A 17,465-nucleotide genomic window follows, 5' to 3' on the forward strand; every position below is an offset into this window, starting at 1 on the left:
CGCTAAAATGCTTAGCACACCTTTGTAAAAGGAGCCCTATAAGAAAAAAGAGAACCATTTGAAGAATTATGATCATTCTAGATGATCCAAGGTCCTATATAGTGGAGAAGACAACCTTATTATAGAGGGTCAATACATATTATCTATTTGCATATTTTCTTCATTGTGGAATCCTTTCTTTTTTTTCTAAATTTCCCTCTCACCCCTTAAACCAGATAATGAGTAAGCCTATGGTTGAAGTTATCTTGTGGAAAAGTGTGGGTACTCATTAGAATATGATACACCCAACACCAATAAATGTCTTCTTCAATACGAAAAAAGCATTCCAATCCAAGTCTAAGAATTGTGTATTGATTACATTTAGGCTATTACAAGTACTATTTGTTGCATTCAATCTGAAATGTTCAGACTGGACGCAAGAAATAGTACATGAATTATTTCCAAACATAAACCACGTGTGGTGTTATTTCTCTCATCTCTCCGTAAGACCTCTCATTCCTGCCCCTATATCAACGACAGCATATGGCAGAAGCCCTAGTAGGGACTTGTTCACTGCTATATGTCCAGTGAGTCAGTGCAATGATTATTCTAAGGCTGGCAACTCTTAGTGTTGTTTTGCCACCAATAACTACCTCTGGTCAAGCTAAACACATCATCTTATGATTAATGACCACTCAGATCTTATAGAAGGACAGAGAAGTTGTCTTTTCGTACATTTAAAATGCTGTCTGGATCTGGGTTTTTTTTTTTCTACAAATAAACACCTGGTGGTCTGATTGAAAATGTGGCAGGGATGTTGTCTGGTTTTTGCCCAATATTTTTTATCCTAAATGCAATTAACAATGTTAAGGATAGCAATGAAAAGAAATCCCAAATTTATGTATTCAACATAAAAATGGAAAGAACACAAAATTTTGCAAGTTTCTACACTGCTGTAAAAATATTTACATCTGCGGTAATCATTTCTGAGGAAGTCAAAACCTGGGCAAATGCATCTTTCCTTGTTAACGGTGAGGTTCAGGGATAATGTCGCTGTTTAAAAAAGAACTAATTGGAAATGTGTTTTCTCATACGAAAATGTATAGGCACAATTCCACTATGCCACTGAAGTCAACATTAGGAAAAACAGATGTGCACGCTAACCTCTAGATACAGGATGAAATGTTGAGTCCATTAGTAAATGGAAAGTGAAAGTATGATTTATAATCATTTGTCCTTCCTAATAAATTGCATGTCTGATATTCAGCTAGTTGAACAGGGAGAACTTCCCTGAACGTCTTCCCACAGTGATTAACCAGAATCTCATTATTCATTTGCTCTGAACATCACATTTCTTAAAAAAAGAAAGAAAGAGCTCCTCTAACCTGAACTAGTCCTAAATTTCTAGTGTAATATGAACAGAGCATGTATGGTGATGACTTTCAGATTCAGACCTGATCGTATGCAACACTGCTCAATTATTAGCATGATTCATGTCTAGAGATAAAGCTCTTTTTAAACGAGGATGATATATTTTCCTGTTTGTTCACATTAATAACGAGACGGTGCAGATCAGTATTCAAAAGCTTGTGCGAGCTCCATGTACAGTCAATGCATTGCTCCTCAAGCTTATGTCTCGTTAAAACACACATGCATGCCCACTCCCCGACATGCACCCACTGCATTGCATTACAGCTCTCGTCAATGCACACTTGCCACAAATCCTCTGTTATACAGTTAATCCCCCCTCCAAAAAGGAGCGACGAGGCATTTCTACCATACTATAAGTAAAAATAAAATACCATCTCCAAAGCAAATTACCAGGACATCTGCAAATTCACTCTGCATTGCACTATAACAGTCTGATCAGAAGCTCATGTTATCTTCACTTACCTCCACAAAATAAAAGCAAGGCAGTAAAGTGACACTATCCTTGGTCATTCTGTGTTTTTGTCTGTCTAAGGCAGACATGTCTGCTGTATTTTTCTGCCTCGGTCCTTTCTTGCAGCTACAAACCACGTTTCAGTCTGACTGATTCAAAGAGATCTTCCTCTTGCAAACCTAATCCTCTCTGCTCGCATCTCCTTCCCTGCTGCCACCTATGGAGCGTGCAGTATTCAGCTTGTCTCTTGCAGCCGTTCAAGCTCCCACATGGTCAGAGAAAATCATTCTCTGCAATCTCCAAAAACAGCAATGGCTTCCACAGAAATCATGTCATGCTTTCTATGTTCTTGCTGCTAATCATTTATTCATCATTCAAGATCGGGGGCTATTATACCCTGAAGGGAGTCTCATTGTTTTTTAGGGTTGATGTCAAAGATGCTATAGGAATATTCTTCCATTTGCTTTGTACCTAGGAGAATAGGGCTCCCAATATGCTAACCAGTTCCACCCCTTCTCCCTTTCTCTCTGTGCATTATACTTAGCCTTTTCTAAAGCAGCTTTTGAACAGGTTGGGAACAGGGTTTGCTTGTAAGAAGAACAATAGTGAAGGGGTGGGGAGAAGTAAGTCGGGTATTTTCAGTGGTGAAAAATCAGCCTGGTGGATGTGCATACTTGCACTCAAATCTGAGCACTGAAGCACCAGGGAAACAGAAAAAAAAGGAACAGCAGGCCCCTAATAAAAGAATCATAAGGACAAAGAAAAACAGAGGAGAAAGTTGAAAATCCAAATCAAAGAGATAGGAGGGGAAAGGAAAAAAAACAACCTAGGTAAAATAAAAAAGGAGTATTAATCAAAGTGAACAACAGGATGAGTGGGTTATAAAAACAGATTAGCATAAAGGCCCCAAAATAGAAAACAATCCGAGCCTAGTTCAGATAAAAGGACGACCTTTGATGTGAAGTTGGATTGGTTGAGTTTGCTCCTTAAATGCCACTGAAAGATCTGGTTTTCAGGATTTCTACCATGGATAGTAAAGAACTATATATCCGCTTGGATGTAAGGCAAGAACTAAATCAGTATATATAACGTTATCCTTAAGGATGCCAGTGGGTTCAGGTTTTCAGGATATTGGGGGGGGGGGGGGAGACAGTGCAGTGAGAGACAGCATGGTTAACAGGTGAAGTGAAAGAGGCTATTAGAGAAAAAAAAAAAATCCACCCTTTAAAGAATGGAAAAAGGATCCACATAAGAAACTAGGAAGAGACAGACACTGGCAAGTTAGATACAAAGCATTGATAAAGAAAGCTAAAAAGAATATGAAGAGAAACTTGCAAAAGAGGCAAAAACTCAAGAGTAACAATTTTTTTTAGGTAGATCAGAAGCAGGAAACCATTGGCTGATCAAGGAGCAAAAGGGGCGCTCATAGCAGAGAGACTGAGGGCTCCTTTTACTAAGGTGCGCTAGCGTTTTTAGCGCATGCAGGATTTTAGCACGTGCTAAACCCCGTGCTACGCTTTTAGAACTAACGCCAGCTCAATGCTGGCATTAAGGTCTAGCACGCGTAGCAATTCAACGCACGCTATTCCGTGCATTAAAGCCCTAACACACCTTTGTAAAAGGAGCCCTGAATGAATTCTTTGCTTCGGTCTTTATGGAAGAAGATGTAAGACAGGGGTGTCAAAGTCCCTCCTCTAGGGCCACGATCCAGTCGGGTTTTCAGGATTTTCCCAATGAATATGCATGTGATCTATTAGCATACAATGAAAGCAGTGCATGCAAATAGTTCTCATGCATATTCATTGGGGAAATCCTGAAAACCTGACTGGAATGCGGCCCTCGAGGAGGGACTTTGACACCCCTGATGAAAGAGATCTACCTGAACTGGAAATGGTTTTCAAGGGTGATAATGCGAGGAACTTAAAGAAATCTTGGTGAACCTGGAAGAGGTTGAAAAGTTAAAGAGTGATAAATCGCCTGGACCGGATTATATACATCCCAGGGTATTGAAATTGCTGATCAATAACCCCCTCTTTTACAAAGGCGCGCTCACGCATTTTAGTGCAGATTTAGCACACGCTAAATCAACATATGCACTAATGTGTCCATAGGATAACATGCACGCGTTAGCATTTAGCACGTGTTTGGCGTGCACTAAAAAGCTTAGCGCACCTTTGTAAAAGAGGGGGTTAGTGATCTGTAACTTGTCACTAAAATGGTATATAGTACTTGGAGGGTGGCCAATATGAATGCTGATTTTTTAAAAGGGTTCCAGGGGAGATTCTGAAAATTACAGACCGGTAAGCCTGACTTCAGTGTCGGGCAAAATAGTGGAAACAATTATAAATAGAGTAGAGTCAGCATGGGTTCAGCCGAGGGAGATCTTGCCTCACCAATTTGCTTGACTTCTTTGAAGGTGTGAATAAATGTGAGCCATTTGATGCAGTATATCTAGATTTTCAGAAAGCTTTTGACAACGTTCCTCATGAGAAGCTCCTGAGAAAATTAACGAGTCAAGGGATAGCAGGCAATGTTCAATTGTGGATTAGGAATTGGTTATCAGACAGAAAACAGAGGGTAAGGTAAAGGTTAAAGGGCCATTTTTCTCAATGAAGGAGGGTAAATAGTGGATAGCCACAGGGATTTGTACTGGAATGATTAAATTTGCTGATGACACTAAACTGTTCAAAGATATTAAAATGCAGGCAGGCTGTGAAAAATTGCAGGCAAAGTCATGCACATAGGGAATAATAACCTAAATTATAGTTACTAGACACTAGGGTCCAACTTGGGTGTTGGCGCTCAAGAAAAAGATTTGGGTGTTATTGTAGACGATATGCTGAAACTATCTGTCCAATGATTGGTGGTGGCCAAAAAAGCAAACAAGATGCTAGGAATCATTAGAAAAGGGATGGTAAACAAGACTAAGACTGTTATAGTTCCTCTGTATCACTCCTTGGTGTGACCTTACCTAGAATATTGCATTCAATTCTGGTTGCCTTATCTATCTATCTATCTATCTAAACTCGGAATAGTTGAAAGAAGAGCAACCAAGATGATAAAGGGGTTGGAACTCTTCTCTTATGAGGAAAGACAAAAAAAATTAGGGCTCTTCAGCTTGGAAAAGAGATGACCGAGAGGACATACACTATGTATGATTGAAGTCTATAAAATCCTTAGTGGGGTAGAATGAGTACAAGTAGATCAATTTTATACTCTAGCAAAAATTGCACAGACTAGAGGATACTCAATGAAGTTACAGGGAAATATTTTAAAACCAATACGAGAAAATATTTTTTCCACTCAGAGAAAAATTACACTCTGGAATACGCTGCTAGAGGATGTGGCAAGAGTGGTTAATGTGGCTGGTTTTAAAAAAAGGTTTGTACAAGTTCCTGGAGGAAGTCCATAGCCTGCTATTGAGAAAGACATGGGGAAAAGCACTGCTTGCCCTGGATTGGTAGCATGGAATATTGCTACTTATTTAGATTTTTGCCATGTCCTTGTGACCTGGATTGGCCATTGTGAAGATGGGATACTGGGCTAGATGAACCATTGGTCTGACTAATCAATTGCCTAAACCGGAACAAATTAACCAGACCAAGGAGAACTCAGACCCCGTTTACCCACCCCTCAATCAAAGGTACACAGCGCAAAAAGATGTATGACAACCTACTAGCAATGTAAGCAGCAAAACTTGATCACCACCTCTCCAACATGCTGACAACAATGACTGACTACAAATCATTTCGAAAATAAATCAAAACCCTGTTATTCAAAAAATTTATCAAGAAATCCTAACACATCTCCGTGACTATCCCCACTCTTGTAAGTTTCCCAGCAAAGTCTCAACCATGTAAACAGCACCCTAATTTGTAATTTTCCTGGAAATGTCCAGTTATCTTCTTTTGTAATCTGCCCAGAACTGCAAGGTATTAACGGAATAGAAGTCACTAATGTAATGTAATGTAAGTTCTTATCCTAGAAACCCCAAACTAGTTGCTGGCCCCTGAATGTATGTTCACGAATGTCTGATCCAAAGCAAACAGAATATTTATAAAGTCTCATATCCCATCCATCTACATATCTGGGCAGCTAACAAAAATATACATAATTCAACATAAAAAATATAAAAAAATATAAACAAATTACACTAAAAAACCGGCCTTTATCCACAAACTTCTTATCCCACATGAACCTACAAGAGTCCTAAGATCCTCTTCCCAGCATCTTCTTCATACACCATCTTTGAAAATCATTAGCACACGTCAGGCCACCTCATTTGCAATTACGGCACCTACGATATGGAATTCCTTACCTCTTTATATCCGGGCAGAAAAAAATATAGATAAATTTAAGGGAAATCTAAAGAGTTACCTTTTCCAAGATGCATTTGACTGTTAAACAGACTTGGTTACAGCCAGAGTGATTCAATTAATTCTTATTCCCTATTTTCCCTATTGTGGTTTATCTTTTATGTACTCTTTACTCATAATTTATAGTTCTCCCAATTTTCCTATTATTTTATGTTGGTCAAGAATTGCTCCGTGGGTATTTATTTGTTTATTGTCTCCCCCTGTTTAATACAAATTATAAAACACTTAGAAGCCTTGATTTGCGTTTTATCAAAATTTTTATAAACTTGAAACTTGATTTATTTATGCTTATTTAATCTGCTATTTGGGATCCATCATGGCTGTGTGTCAAAATAACAAAGCATATATAATTGGGCAATAAAACTTCAGTATATTAAAGGAAACTAACCCCTCCCCCCTTTTACAAAACCACCCTAGCATTTTTAACGCTAGCCATTGCAGTAACAGCTCTGATACTCATAGAAATCAATGAGCGTTGGAGATGTTACCACAGCGGACAGCACTAAAAATCGAGGGGGAGGGGGGAAGGAAATGATACTAAGGGCTCCTTTTGCTAAGGTGCGCTAGAGTTTTTAGCGCATGCAGGATATTACCGCACGCTACGAGGCTAGAACTAACGCCAGCTCAGTGGCGCCATTCTGCACATTAATGCCCTAACGCCATTCTGCACATTAATGCCCTAACGTTCCTTAGTAAAAGGAGCCCTAAGTGTAACTGTAATAGCAAAGCATTCCTCAGAATTGGGCCTTCAATAGCTGCCTGATACATATTTAGTCTTACATGTTGAAAGGAGGGAATGCCTAGAACAGGGATCTCAAAGTCCCTCCTTGAGGGCCGCAATCCAGTCGGGTTTTCAGGATTTCCCCAATGAATATGCATTGAAAGCAGTGCGTGCACATAGATCTCATTCATATTCATTAGGGAAATCCTGAAAACCAGACTGGATTGGGGCTCTCAAAGAGGGACTTTGAGACCCCTGGCCTAGAAGGTTCTTTTCAATTAGGAAGATAAGAACCCATAAATGTACTGATAGATCCAGATTAGCACAAGCATCAAGTGGTGAAGAAAAATGTTGGGAATTATTAGATAGAAAGTATGAAGAAGAGTAAAAATAGATTTAAGAAAGAGAAATAAAAAGCAACTGAAGATAAAGATAAACTACTGATATAATTTGAAAGAATATGCCTATAGCAGGGATGTCAAAGTCCCTCCTCGAGGGACGCAATCCAGTCGGGTTTTCAGGATTTCCCCAATGAATATGCATGAGATCTATTTGCATGCACTGCTTTCATTGTATGCTAATAGATCTCATGCATGTGCATTGGGGAAATCCTGAAAACCCGAACGGACTGCGGCCCTCAAGGAGGGACTTTGACACGCCTGGCCTACAGGGTTTTTGCCACTTATCTCGCTGCACTGGCTGTGTAATGAATGTCTTAGTGGGGTGATTCAGGGCTCCTTTTACGAAGCCGCGTTAGCGGTTTAACGTGCGTAATAGCTCTCGCTAGCTGCTACCGCCTCCTCTTGAGCAGGCGGTAGTTTTTCGGCTAGCGCGGGGGTTAGCGCGCGCTAAAAAGTTGCTTGCGATAAAGCCGCTAACGCGGCTTCGTAAAAGGCGCCCTTAGCCTTCCTGCTTTTCTGGTTTTGCATCTTTTTTGCTACCTTTGGCCAACACCCAAAGAACAAAAGCATAATAAAAACACAAGATGCAAATAAACACTTGTTAAGAGTCTCTGTTGGTGCACTACCCAGGAAAACAAGAACTGTTTAGGGACAATTTTACCACCATCTTGCATTCAATGAGAAGTTCAACAAGGCTAATGATCTATTTGGAAGGAAATCATGTATTAAATGTCTGCGCCTGTTAAGTACTCTTCAATTTTTCTGTGTAAGAATGGATCATGAGGGGCTCAGGTGGAGGGCTACAACTAAATGAACATGTATTTCACATGGTATAAGCAGTGAATGTATTGCTTCACAATTCTTTCCTGGTGGCCCCCCTCAGCTGGCTCGGTTTTCAGGAAATCCACAATGAGCATGCATAAATCTTTACATGCTGGAGGTAAGAGATGTGCGTGCATTACTAGGGTATAGTATGAGTACATTTGCAATGGATTTGCATTTTTAAAATGAAATACGCAAGTACATACATAGATTACATGCACTAACTGACACCATCTTCAGATCAGGTATACATTTGTACATATGAATTTATGCATCACTTAGCTTAGTTTATAAAGACTCATAAGGGTCCTTTTACTAAGGGGCGCTAAAGGATTTACTGCACACTAATTCCTAGCATGTGCCAAATGCTAAGAAGCCTATTTTATATCTACGGGCTTCTTAGCATTTAGCATGAGCTAAATTTGTTGGCACATCTTAGAGAAGGATCCCATAGATACCTATGTTCAAGGCTCAGGGTGCCAAAAGGCTGCCTCACCAGCTCAGCCTTTAGAGCTGTGAATGTGAGATTTTTCTGCACAGTCACTAGCATTGCTACAGGTTTAAATATGAGAAAATATGTGAGGGTGGGGGGGTGGGGGGGGGTGAGAGAGAGTGTGCCAGAGCAAACGTTGGCTTACCAAGATAGTCAGTGCTAGGATTTGTACATTCCCTGGCATTCAATAACCAGAGTTACTTCAACTCATGGCTGGAAGCAGTTTGCTAGTCACTTCCCACCATGGGCTGAATATCACTCCCAAAGATTTTTTGTAATTTACAGTTAGAAAATTTTCTATATAAAAGGCCATGCAGTTTAAACTGGGTGGCTAACAACATTGGGCAACATCAAAAGCCAGGCACGAGGGGTTAAAAGATGGAAAGGGGAAGAAATGGGAAGGGGGTGAGGATAGGTAGCAACAGGGAAAAGGCGAAGACTGATTGGTGATGGTGGCAAGTAAGGGATGGGGGGATAAGAAAAGGGGGAGGAGTTGAAGAGGTGAAGGAACTTGAGAAATTTGGCGAGCAAACCAAGTGGCACTGTGAGAGAACAGGCGAGGAAAGTCAGGAAGAATTTGAGCTTTTTCCTCCTTCCTCCCACCCCAGGTGGCAGTTAGGGTTGGGGGAGTGGTAAGTTGGGGGTTGAGGTTGGGGATTGGGGGGTGTTGGTCGCAGCTTGGTGGTGGGGGACCTAAGGGCAGAGCATTTATCAGAGGCGGATTGAAGTGAAATACCTATGATCTGTGAGTTGTAAATATGTACTCGTGGGCAGCGCCGCGATGAGTCCAGTTGGCTTAATGACGCCGTAAGTCACCAGGAGATATAAGAGAAAGTTATGGGGATAAAGGAACTAGTTTCGACACTGATTAGCTCTCTGAGGTAAATTCCAAAAAAGGTTAAGATTTGGGGTATTGTTACATTTACAAGAATGTTATATAAGTTAATATTGGAAATAATGTTAAGAACATAAGAAGTTGCCTCCGCTGGGTCAGACCAGGGGTTCATCGCGCTCAGCAGTCTTCTCCCATGGCGGCCCATCAGGTCCATGACCTTTGTCTAAAACCTTTCAATCCCCATTATTCTTCTATCTATACCCTTTCATAATCCTATCTCTACCTCTATTTATATCCATCAGTCCCCATATCCTTCAGGAATTTGTCCAATCCCTCTTTGAATCCTCTTAATGTACTCTGTCCTATCACATCTTCTGGAAGCATATTCCAGGTGTCTATCACCCTCTGAGTGAAGAAAAATTTCCTAGCATTGGTTCTAAACCTGTCCCCTTTCAATTTCTCTGAGTGCCCCTTGTTCTTGTAGTTCCCAATAGGCTGAAGAATCTGTCCCTTTTCACCTTCTCTATGCCCTTCATGATCTTGTAAGTCTCTATCATGTCTCCTCTGAGTCTCCGCTTCTCCAGGGTGAAGAGCCTCAGCCTTTCTAGCCTGTCTGCATATGAAAGGTTTTCCATACCTTTTATCATTCTTGTCGCTCTTCTCTGAACCCTCTCAAGTATCTCCGTGTCCTTCTTTAGGTACGGTGACCAATATTGGACACAGTATTCCAGATGCGGGCGCACCATCGCGCGATACAGCAGCATGATGACTTCCTTCGTTCTGGTTGTAATACCCTTCTTAATAATACCCAACATTCTGTTTGCTTTCTTTGCGGCTGCTGCGCATTGTGCCGTTGACTTCATTGTTGTGTCCACCAGCACACCCAAGTCTTTTTCAAGGTTATTTCCCTCTAGTACTAATCCCCCCATTTGGTAGCTGAACATCGGGTTCTTTTTCCCTATATGCATGACCTTGCATTTCCCTACATTGAAGTTCATCTGCCATTTATTCGCCCACTCCTTCAGTTTGTTCAGGTCCCTGTGGCCAATCTTTGCCCAAATTAGAGGGTGTCTTGGTATTATTTGATAATGTGACCAGCCAGGCTTAGAGCATGCCGTGGTCCCTGATAAATCTGGTAGGAAGGGTGGTAGAAAGACCAAAAAAGGGATTCACAAAACCCACAAACCATACTATCAGATAGACCAGCTTGAAGATTTTGCAGACTCTGAAGGGGAGGACAGGGAAACCCTAGCAGTCATTACACTCCACATAGCAGTGCTAGAAACACTGGTTTTAAACCTAATCCTGGTTGGGGCAAGCCAGGTAATTTTTGCAGCATCCACCGGGGAAGCCCAAGAGAACCACAAGCTAGAACAAGCTCAGGTAGGTTAGGGTGTGGCTCTCCCCCCTGAAAAGTCTGCAGATTTCTCTAGGCTGTTAGAGAGGATAGGGAAGAGGAAAAAGCCCTACTGAGAAGGGTTCCAGTTCCAAGCAGGGTAATGACCCAGTCCCCATGGAAATAGAGGAGGCTGGCTCCTCTATGGACTTGGCAGCAACTTCTCAAGAGGAGCAGATGGAATTAGGGGAAGAGCTGATTCCTGCAGGTCTGTTCCAAGAATCTGAAGTAATGGACGTGAGTGTGGTTACTAAGAACTACTGAGAACATGGCTGTGTGTGGTTTCTGAGCTTGGGACTCTTTTTGGAATAACCCTGTTTTGCTGATTTTGTTTGTCCTTTGGTAACTTTTTCTTTTTTTTTTTTTTGGTTACCTGAGCAGGACTGTTTGTGGGGATATTAGCAGGTTCCCTGTGTTTCAAAATCCCAATTGTTTGGACTTTGTATGGGGTGGGGCACTAGAAGAAAAGGACTGTGGATTTTTTTCCTCTCTCCTTATGATTTGTGCACTGCTGTTTGCTGGCTGCAAGAGATTCTGTTGTTACCTTCCAGTAAGGATTGTGGAGGGAGCTGAGTCTTGCCTTGATGAGGGAGAGGTTTGCCACTATCTGGGTGGGCATTTTGGAGATGATTACTGAACTGCAACTTAAAGCAAACCTTAGGCAATTCTCCCGGCCCCAGCACTGTTTTTCTTTTCCTTAGCTGGAGGCTTCTGTGTGTTCAGGTAGTTTTGGAGTGCTTGGACTACTAAAGCATATAAAGACTTACCTGGAGTCTGCATTAGGTAGGCTTGGTGCAAAACTCTAAAAACTGTTTAGAAAAGTAAAGTTTTCTTTTTGCAGGAAAATCCTAAAAGCTTCACAAGGTTTTTCTCTATTGGTTGTTTTGCTACATCTGAAGCATTGAAGTGCTTTGGGCACATTCTGTCATTAAAACCCTGCTGGATTGCTTGTAGTGAGAACTTTGTGATTTGTGGTTTGTTTTTTTTAAAAACCCTGCAGGGCTAACTCCCTTTTGAGTAGAGCACCTGAGTACAGTGCTTGCTGTGGTCACCTGGGGCGCTGTTGTCCTGTTCCTGGGAACCCTGGTGGCTATAATAAGAGTAGAAGTATAAATGAGAATGGCTGATGTATGAGTCCCAATGTTATGGATTGTGCTAACTTAATTTGATTTGAGCCTCAGTCAAAGAACCAGAAGCTTAGTTTCTTCACTTACTATCACAACATACAATAATAGCAATACAATAGAGCATCAATGTCCTTGGTTGCTCTGTGTTTTGTCTATCTTTTGCAGAGGTTTGCTGTATTTATCTGCCTCCAAATTCTCTACAGTTGTAAAACACTGATTCAGTCATTTTTCTTCAGTAAACCTAATCATTTCTGGTTGCCATCTATGTAGCTGCAGGATTCAGCTTTCTCTTTTTACCACCTCCTTTATTAACGCTTAGCGCGGGTTTTAGCACCGGCAGCGACGGTAACTGCTCCGACACTCGTAGGAATTCTATGAGCGTCTGAGCAGTTACCACCGCTGTGGATGCTAAAACCCACGCTATACGTTAGTGAAGGAGGGGTTAGTTTATCAGATGCTCAGAGAAGACAATCGCTAGTTTTTACATAGCTGTGGTAGAGGTAATTACTGAGGGCTGGTGAGGTAAATACTCTGACGCTCATAGAATTCCTATGAGCGTCAGAGCATTTACCTCGCAGGTCCGCAATAGAAACCCTTATCGCAGCTTTGTAAAAGGAGCCCAATGCTTTGCAATGCGCAGTAAATAAAGCAGCAATAGCACCCAGACAAAACACATACACTTCTCCCTCCGTATTCGCGGTTTCAGCATTCGCGGTTTCGATTATTCACGGTTTTTAGCTTCCTGGCTCCTCCCCCCAAATTACATCAGCTTGCATAGAGACATCGCTGATTCCAAGCTTTTACAGAGAAAATCACTGATTCCCAGCACTTTCTTCACCGTGTATTGCCTCTCCTTCAGGAACAGGCCAGGTCCCCCACCATGTTATTTGTGGTTTCATCATATTCACAATGGTTTTTAATAGAAAACAGCGAATAACATAGGAAAAAGTTACTAGAGGTTTTTCTGTATTTGCGGTTCTGTTAACCCCCCTATCACAGCGAATACGGAGGGAGAAGTGTACACTCTTTCATTTTCCAACTATTCCAAGATGTTTATTGGCACTTTAAAGTGTAAGTGCACAGAATTTCTCAGAGCCTTGATAAGCTTCTTAAATTTTAGGAAGATTTTCAATTAATTTTAAGAACTTGAGTTTTCAGATGAAAATTAGACTAATAATTTAGGGATCTAGAACTCAAGAACCTAAATTTAGACCTGCAATTTATATTCCTAGATTTAATTTGTAAAGGACTAAAATCGGGGTACATTGGATTGGTGTAGTATAGAAAGAGAATATAATCAGCATAAATATGAAATGAAGTAGTAAATTCTTGGATGAGTATTACCAACGGACTTAGAAACAAATGCAGGCTTTTACAATGCTGTGGTAGAGGCTTCTACCGTGGGCTGGCAAGGTAAATGCTCTGACACTCAGAATTCCTATGAGTGTCAGAGCATTTACATTGCCATCCCCCAGTAGAAACCTCTACTGTGGCTTTGTAAAAGGAGCCCAAAGTAAAAAAAAAACAAAAGCCAGAGGAGGGAATATAGAGCAGTGGTTCCCAACCCTGTCCTGGAGGACCACCAGGCCAGTCAGGTTTTCAGGATAGCCCTAATGAATATGTATGAGAGAGATCAGCATATAATGGAAGTGCCAGACATGCAAATCTGCTCCATGCATATTCATTAGGGCTATCCTGAAAACCCGACTGGTCTGGTGGTCCTCCAGGACAGGGTTGGGAACCACTGGTATAGAGCCCTACAGCACTCTGTAATACAGAGGATGAGTGGTTGATTCCGAAGATATGTCAACAACCGTGAAAGATTGATCTTGAAGAAAAAATTGAAAACACAGCAAATCTATACCTGTTAAGACTAAATCCTAGGGAGATAGAGGGGCATAATCAAAACATACGTGAATGGATGGCAATAGTGAACAGAGCTCTATTTTAAACTGGAGTTCCTTTTCTCATTTAAAATTTTAGAGTTTTCTTTTTATCGCACACCACTTAGGTCCATTGGTTACAGTTGGTATATCAAGTTATATTAAACTATAAATTGCAAAGGTTTTGAATACTAGCATTTGGGTGCATATGTGCGAACATAGCCATGTAAGTACTAGCAAAGTGCCAAAATACAGAGAGGGTATTTGCATTGGGGGGGTGGGGGGGGGGCATACACAGGGGCAGAGCATTGGCAAGATATAGGTAGGGCTCCCATTTACCTGCATAACTTACAAAATACCACATTTATTCACCCATGTATCTCGTCTAACTGGGTGACTTGATGTAAGGCATGTTGATGCCAAGTTATGGTAATACGGTTATATTCTGTAGCAGAGCCAAGGCAGGTTCTATTATAGGATAGACACCTACCTCAAAGGGGCCTACACAGAGGAGCCGAGCTATAGATTTGACTCCAAAGTACCCACAAAATAGCAGCAAATAATAATAAAACAAACACACATAAAACCAAATAAGGCAAAAACAAAATAACAAAGTCAAGAAAGGCATTGGAATCCTGATTTCTATTTTCAGGGACTCTAGCAATTAGGCTGCTCCTCCATGTTAACTTAAGGGCTCCTTTTACAAAGCCGCGGTAGCGGTTTTATCGCATGCACCAGATTAGCGCGTGCTAGCCATAAATCTACTGCCTGCTCAAAAGGAGGCGGTAGCGGCTAGCACGTGCGGCAATTTATTGTGCACTATTCCGTGCGTTAATGCCCTAGCGCGGCTTTGTAAAAGGAGCCCTTAGAGTTTGCCCAAATAAAACTCCAAACTCACTCCTTTCAAATATTTGCATGCTGCAGGTTCATACGTGTAAGTAGCAGCTTTTAAAAAAATTGTTACTTCTTTCAATAACCTATCTATGTATTTGTGTTTTTATTGATTAGTCATTGGGTGGGTGGGATAAAATGGTTGTTCATGTATGTTTGTAAGATAAATGTGCTTTTCTTGATTTATTATGTTTATATATTTGTGTATTGCACTTTTGATATTTGGAAAATCAATAAAGAATTTTTAAAAAATGTAAAAATAGTTACTTAATCTTGAGTGCTCACGTGTAATTAAGCTTTGCCCATATGTAATTAAGCTTTGCACATGTACAAATGATATCTATAGTCCTTCAAAAAATCACCTCCAGTCCATTCACTAAACACTGAGCTCACTTTGTACCTGCTATTTTGTTTAGGTGACCAAGAAAGCAAAATAGCATGCATACATTTGGCAATGTTATATAACTGCTGTTTTTTTCTCCTTTGACTCTAAAATACAGTACCTCTTGTTGATCATCCTTATAATCTGTATATGTCCATGTTATGCTGAGGCAGGCAAATTTCAGTCTGGGCAGTGTAAATGTATTAGATTCTAGATTACTTTGAAATTTTCCCCAAGTGTGGCGTGCCATGGAGATTATTTTTTACTTCAAAAATATAAACACAGAATCTGAAACATCAGGAAGAGCAGGATACATTTCAAACACATCAAGCAAAACAGAGTCAGATTTTGGCATTTCAACATAGCAACTTGAGTTACAGAGAATGTTCTGCAGATTGAATGTCTGTTAATTTAAAATGCAGTAACAAGCAATATGCCATCAATTAAAGCCTACCTCCTACCTAAACAAGCCAACTGTGAACCTTGCAAAATTGATTTACTGTAGGAAGAGGAATAAGAAAAAGGTCTTTAACTATATAATTTTCAGGAAGGTTGGAGAATGCAAAAAAGATAGTGTGAGTGACTACCATGTTTCCCCGAAAATAAGACAGTGTCATATTAATTTTGGGACCAAAAAAACACATTAGGGCTTATTTTCGGGGGATGTCATTTTTTTTTCATGTACAACAATCATCTCTCCCTTCTTCTCCTCAACCCCAATTTTCCTCTTTCCTTTCTCCCTCCCGTCCTATGTGCAACATCTTTCCTCCCCATCACCCATCCCCTTGTGCAGCATTTTTCTATCCCTCCCTCCCATCCCCTTGTGCGGCAGAACCCCACTGACCCTCCCACCGTGAGACTGATATACCTCTGCTCCAAGGCCTCCAAAAATAGCAGTGAGAGCAGCTGTTTTTGGAGGACTCAGAGTGGAGGTATGTCAAGTCTCACCTGGGTGGGGGGATCGCTGAATTGACAATTCCGATATTTTTGGCGAATCAGGCAGCACTAGTGTCAGGGATGGAGTCAGGGAGCATTGGGAACATTCGTGGAGGGGGGGAGGGGGCTTTGTGGGTCATTCTTAACTAGGGCTTATTTTTGTGGTAGGGCTTATATTAGAAGCATCTTTAAAAATCATGCTAGGGCTTATTTTCGGGATAGGTTTTATTTTTGGGGAAACAGGGTACTTAACTCCAGGCCATTAGGAACAGGAAGCCAGTCCTGAAGGGAAGGAATATACAGGTAGGGCTATACTACCATGTTTACAGAGATTAGGAAAGCTGGCAAATTAGGGAACAGTATAATAATGGGTAATTTCAATTACTATATCTAATAGGAAGAGGTGTGTTTAGCTGACATAAATGCACACACCCAAGCTGGTTAAAACCAGCTCAAACTCCATCAAGGACCATTGGTTGCTCGTTGAGGCGTGGATGAAGCTTAAGTTTGGATGTATTTGCTTTAAGGCATTAACAGGTCTCATCCCAGAATATCATATGGAATCTTTTATCATCACGAATTCCAAACATTCTAGGAAATCTCATGCGTTATTCTCTTTTCCATCTGCAAAGAGTTGTAAATTTAAAAAATTCCAGGAGCGTCTGTTATCTTTTCAAGCAGCTTTTTGGGCTAAGAACCTGAATTACGTATTTACATCTTCCAACTCCTACCAACAGTTTTGACGTGCTTTAAAAATGCATCTTTTTATAGAATCTTTTGGAAGTTAGCTCTTTGTTGCAGTATTCGCCTGTATTCTTTATCTTTTGTGAACCACATAGAACTTTGTGGTATTTGCGGTATACATAATGTGATCATACGTCCCGTTTTGAATGGGACCGTCCCGGTTTTAGATCCCCTGTCTCATTGTCCCCACACACAGCTTTGGGATGCCAAAATGTCCCGTTTTCAGAGAAAGCGTCCCAAAGCTGTGCGTGAGGACAACGGGACAGGCGATCATGGAGCCTGGGCTCTCTCCCTGCTTCCTTGCCTGCCGCTGCCGCAACTGCAGGAAAGGAAGGTCCAGACTTTGGCCCACAAGCTCAACGTCAATTCTGACATTGGAGAAGAAGTTCCGGGCTAACCAGGCAGTGATTGGCTGGCCTGAACCTTCTCTCTGACGTCAGAATTGACGTCAGGGGAAGGCTTGCGGGCCGACGCTTGGACTTTCCTTTCCTGCAGTTAGGGCAGTGGCGGACCGGGGGAGGGGGTGTTGTAAGCAGAAGAATTGACAGTAGGCCAGGCTTCGGTGCTGGAGGGAGGGAGGCAGACAGTCAGTCTGGC

At 41.3% G+C, this 17,465-nt stretch overlaps 1 protein-coding gene across 2 annotated transcripts in view; it reads right to left on the bottom strand.

The window, feature by feature from the left end:
• The window catches only part of PLPPR4 (phospholipid phosphatase related 4), a 97,759-nt gene extending 95,809 nt beyond the window's left edge, over window positions 1–1,950 (bottom strand). For both annotated transcript variants that reach the window (XM_033916596.1, XM_033916595.1), the window contains exon 1: window positions 1,873–1,950. In XM_033916596.1, coding sequence (XP_033772487.1) covers window positions 1,873–1,950 — 78 coding nt within the window. The remainder of the gene's footprint in view (window positions 1–1,872) is intronic.
• Between the last annotated feature and the right edge of the window lie 15,515 nt (window positions 1,951–17,465).

Source organism: Geotrypetes seraphini, chromosome 12, assembly GCF_902459505.1.
Source record: "Geotrypetes seraphini chromosome 12, aGeoSer1.1, whole genome shotgun sequence".
Taxonomy (NCBI): Eukaryota; Metazoa; Chordata; class Amphibia; order Gymnophiona; family Dermophiidae; genus Geotrypetes; species Geotrypetes seraphini.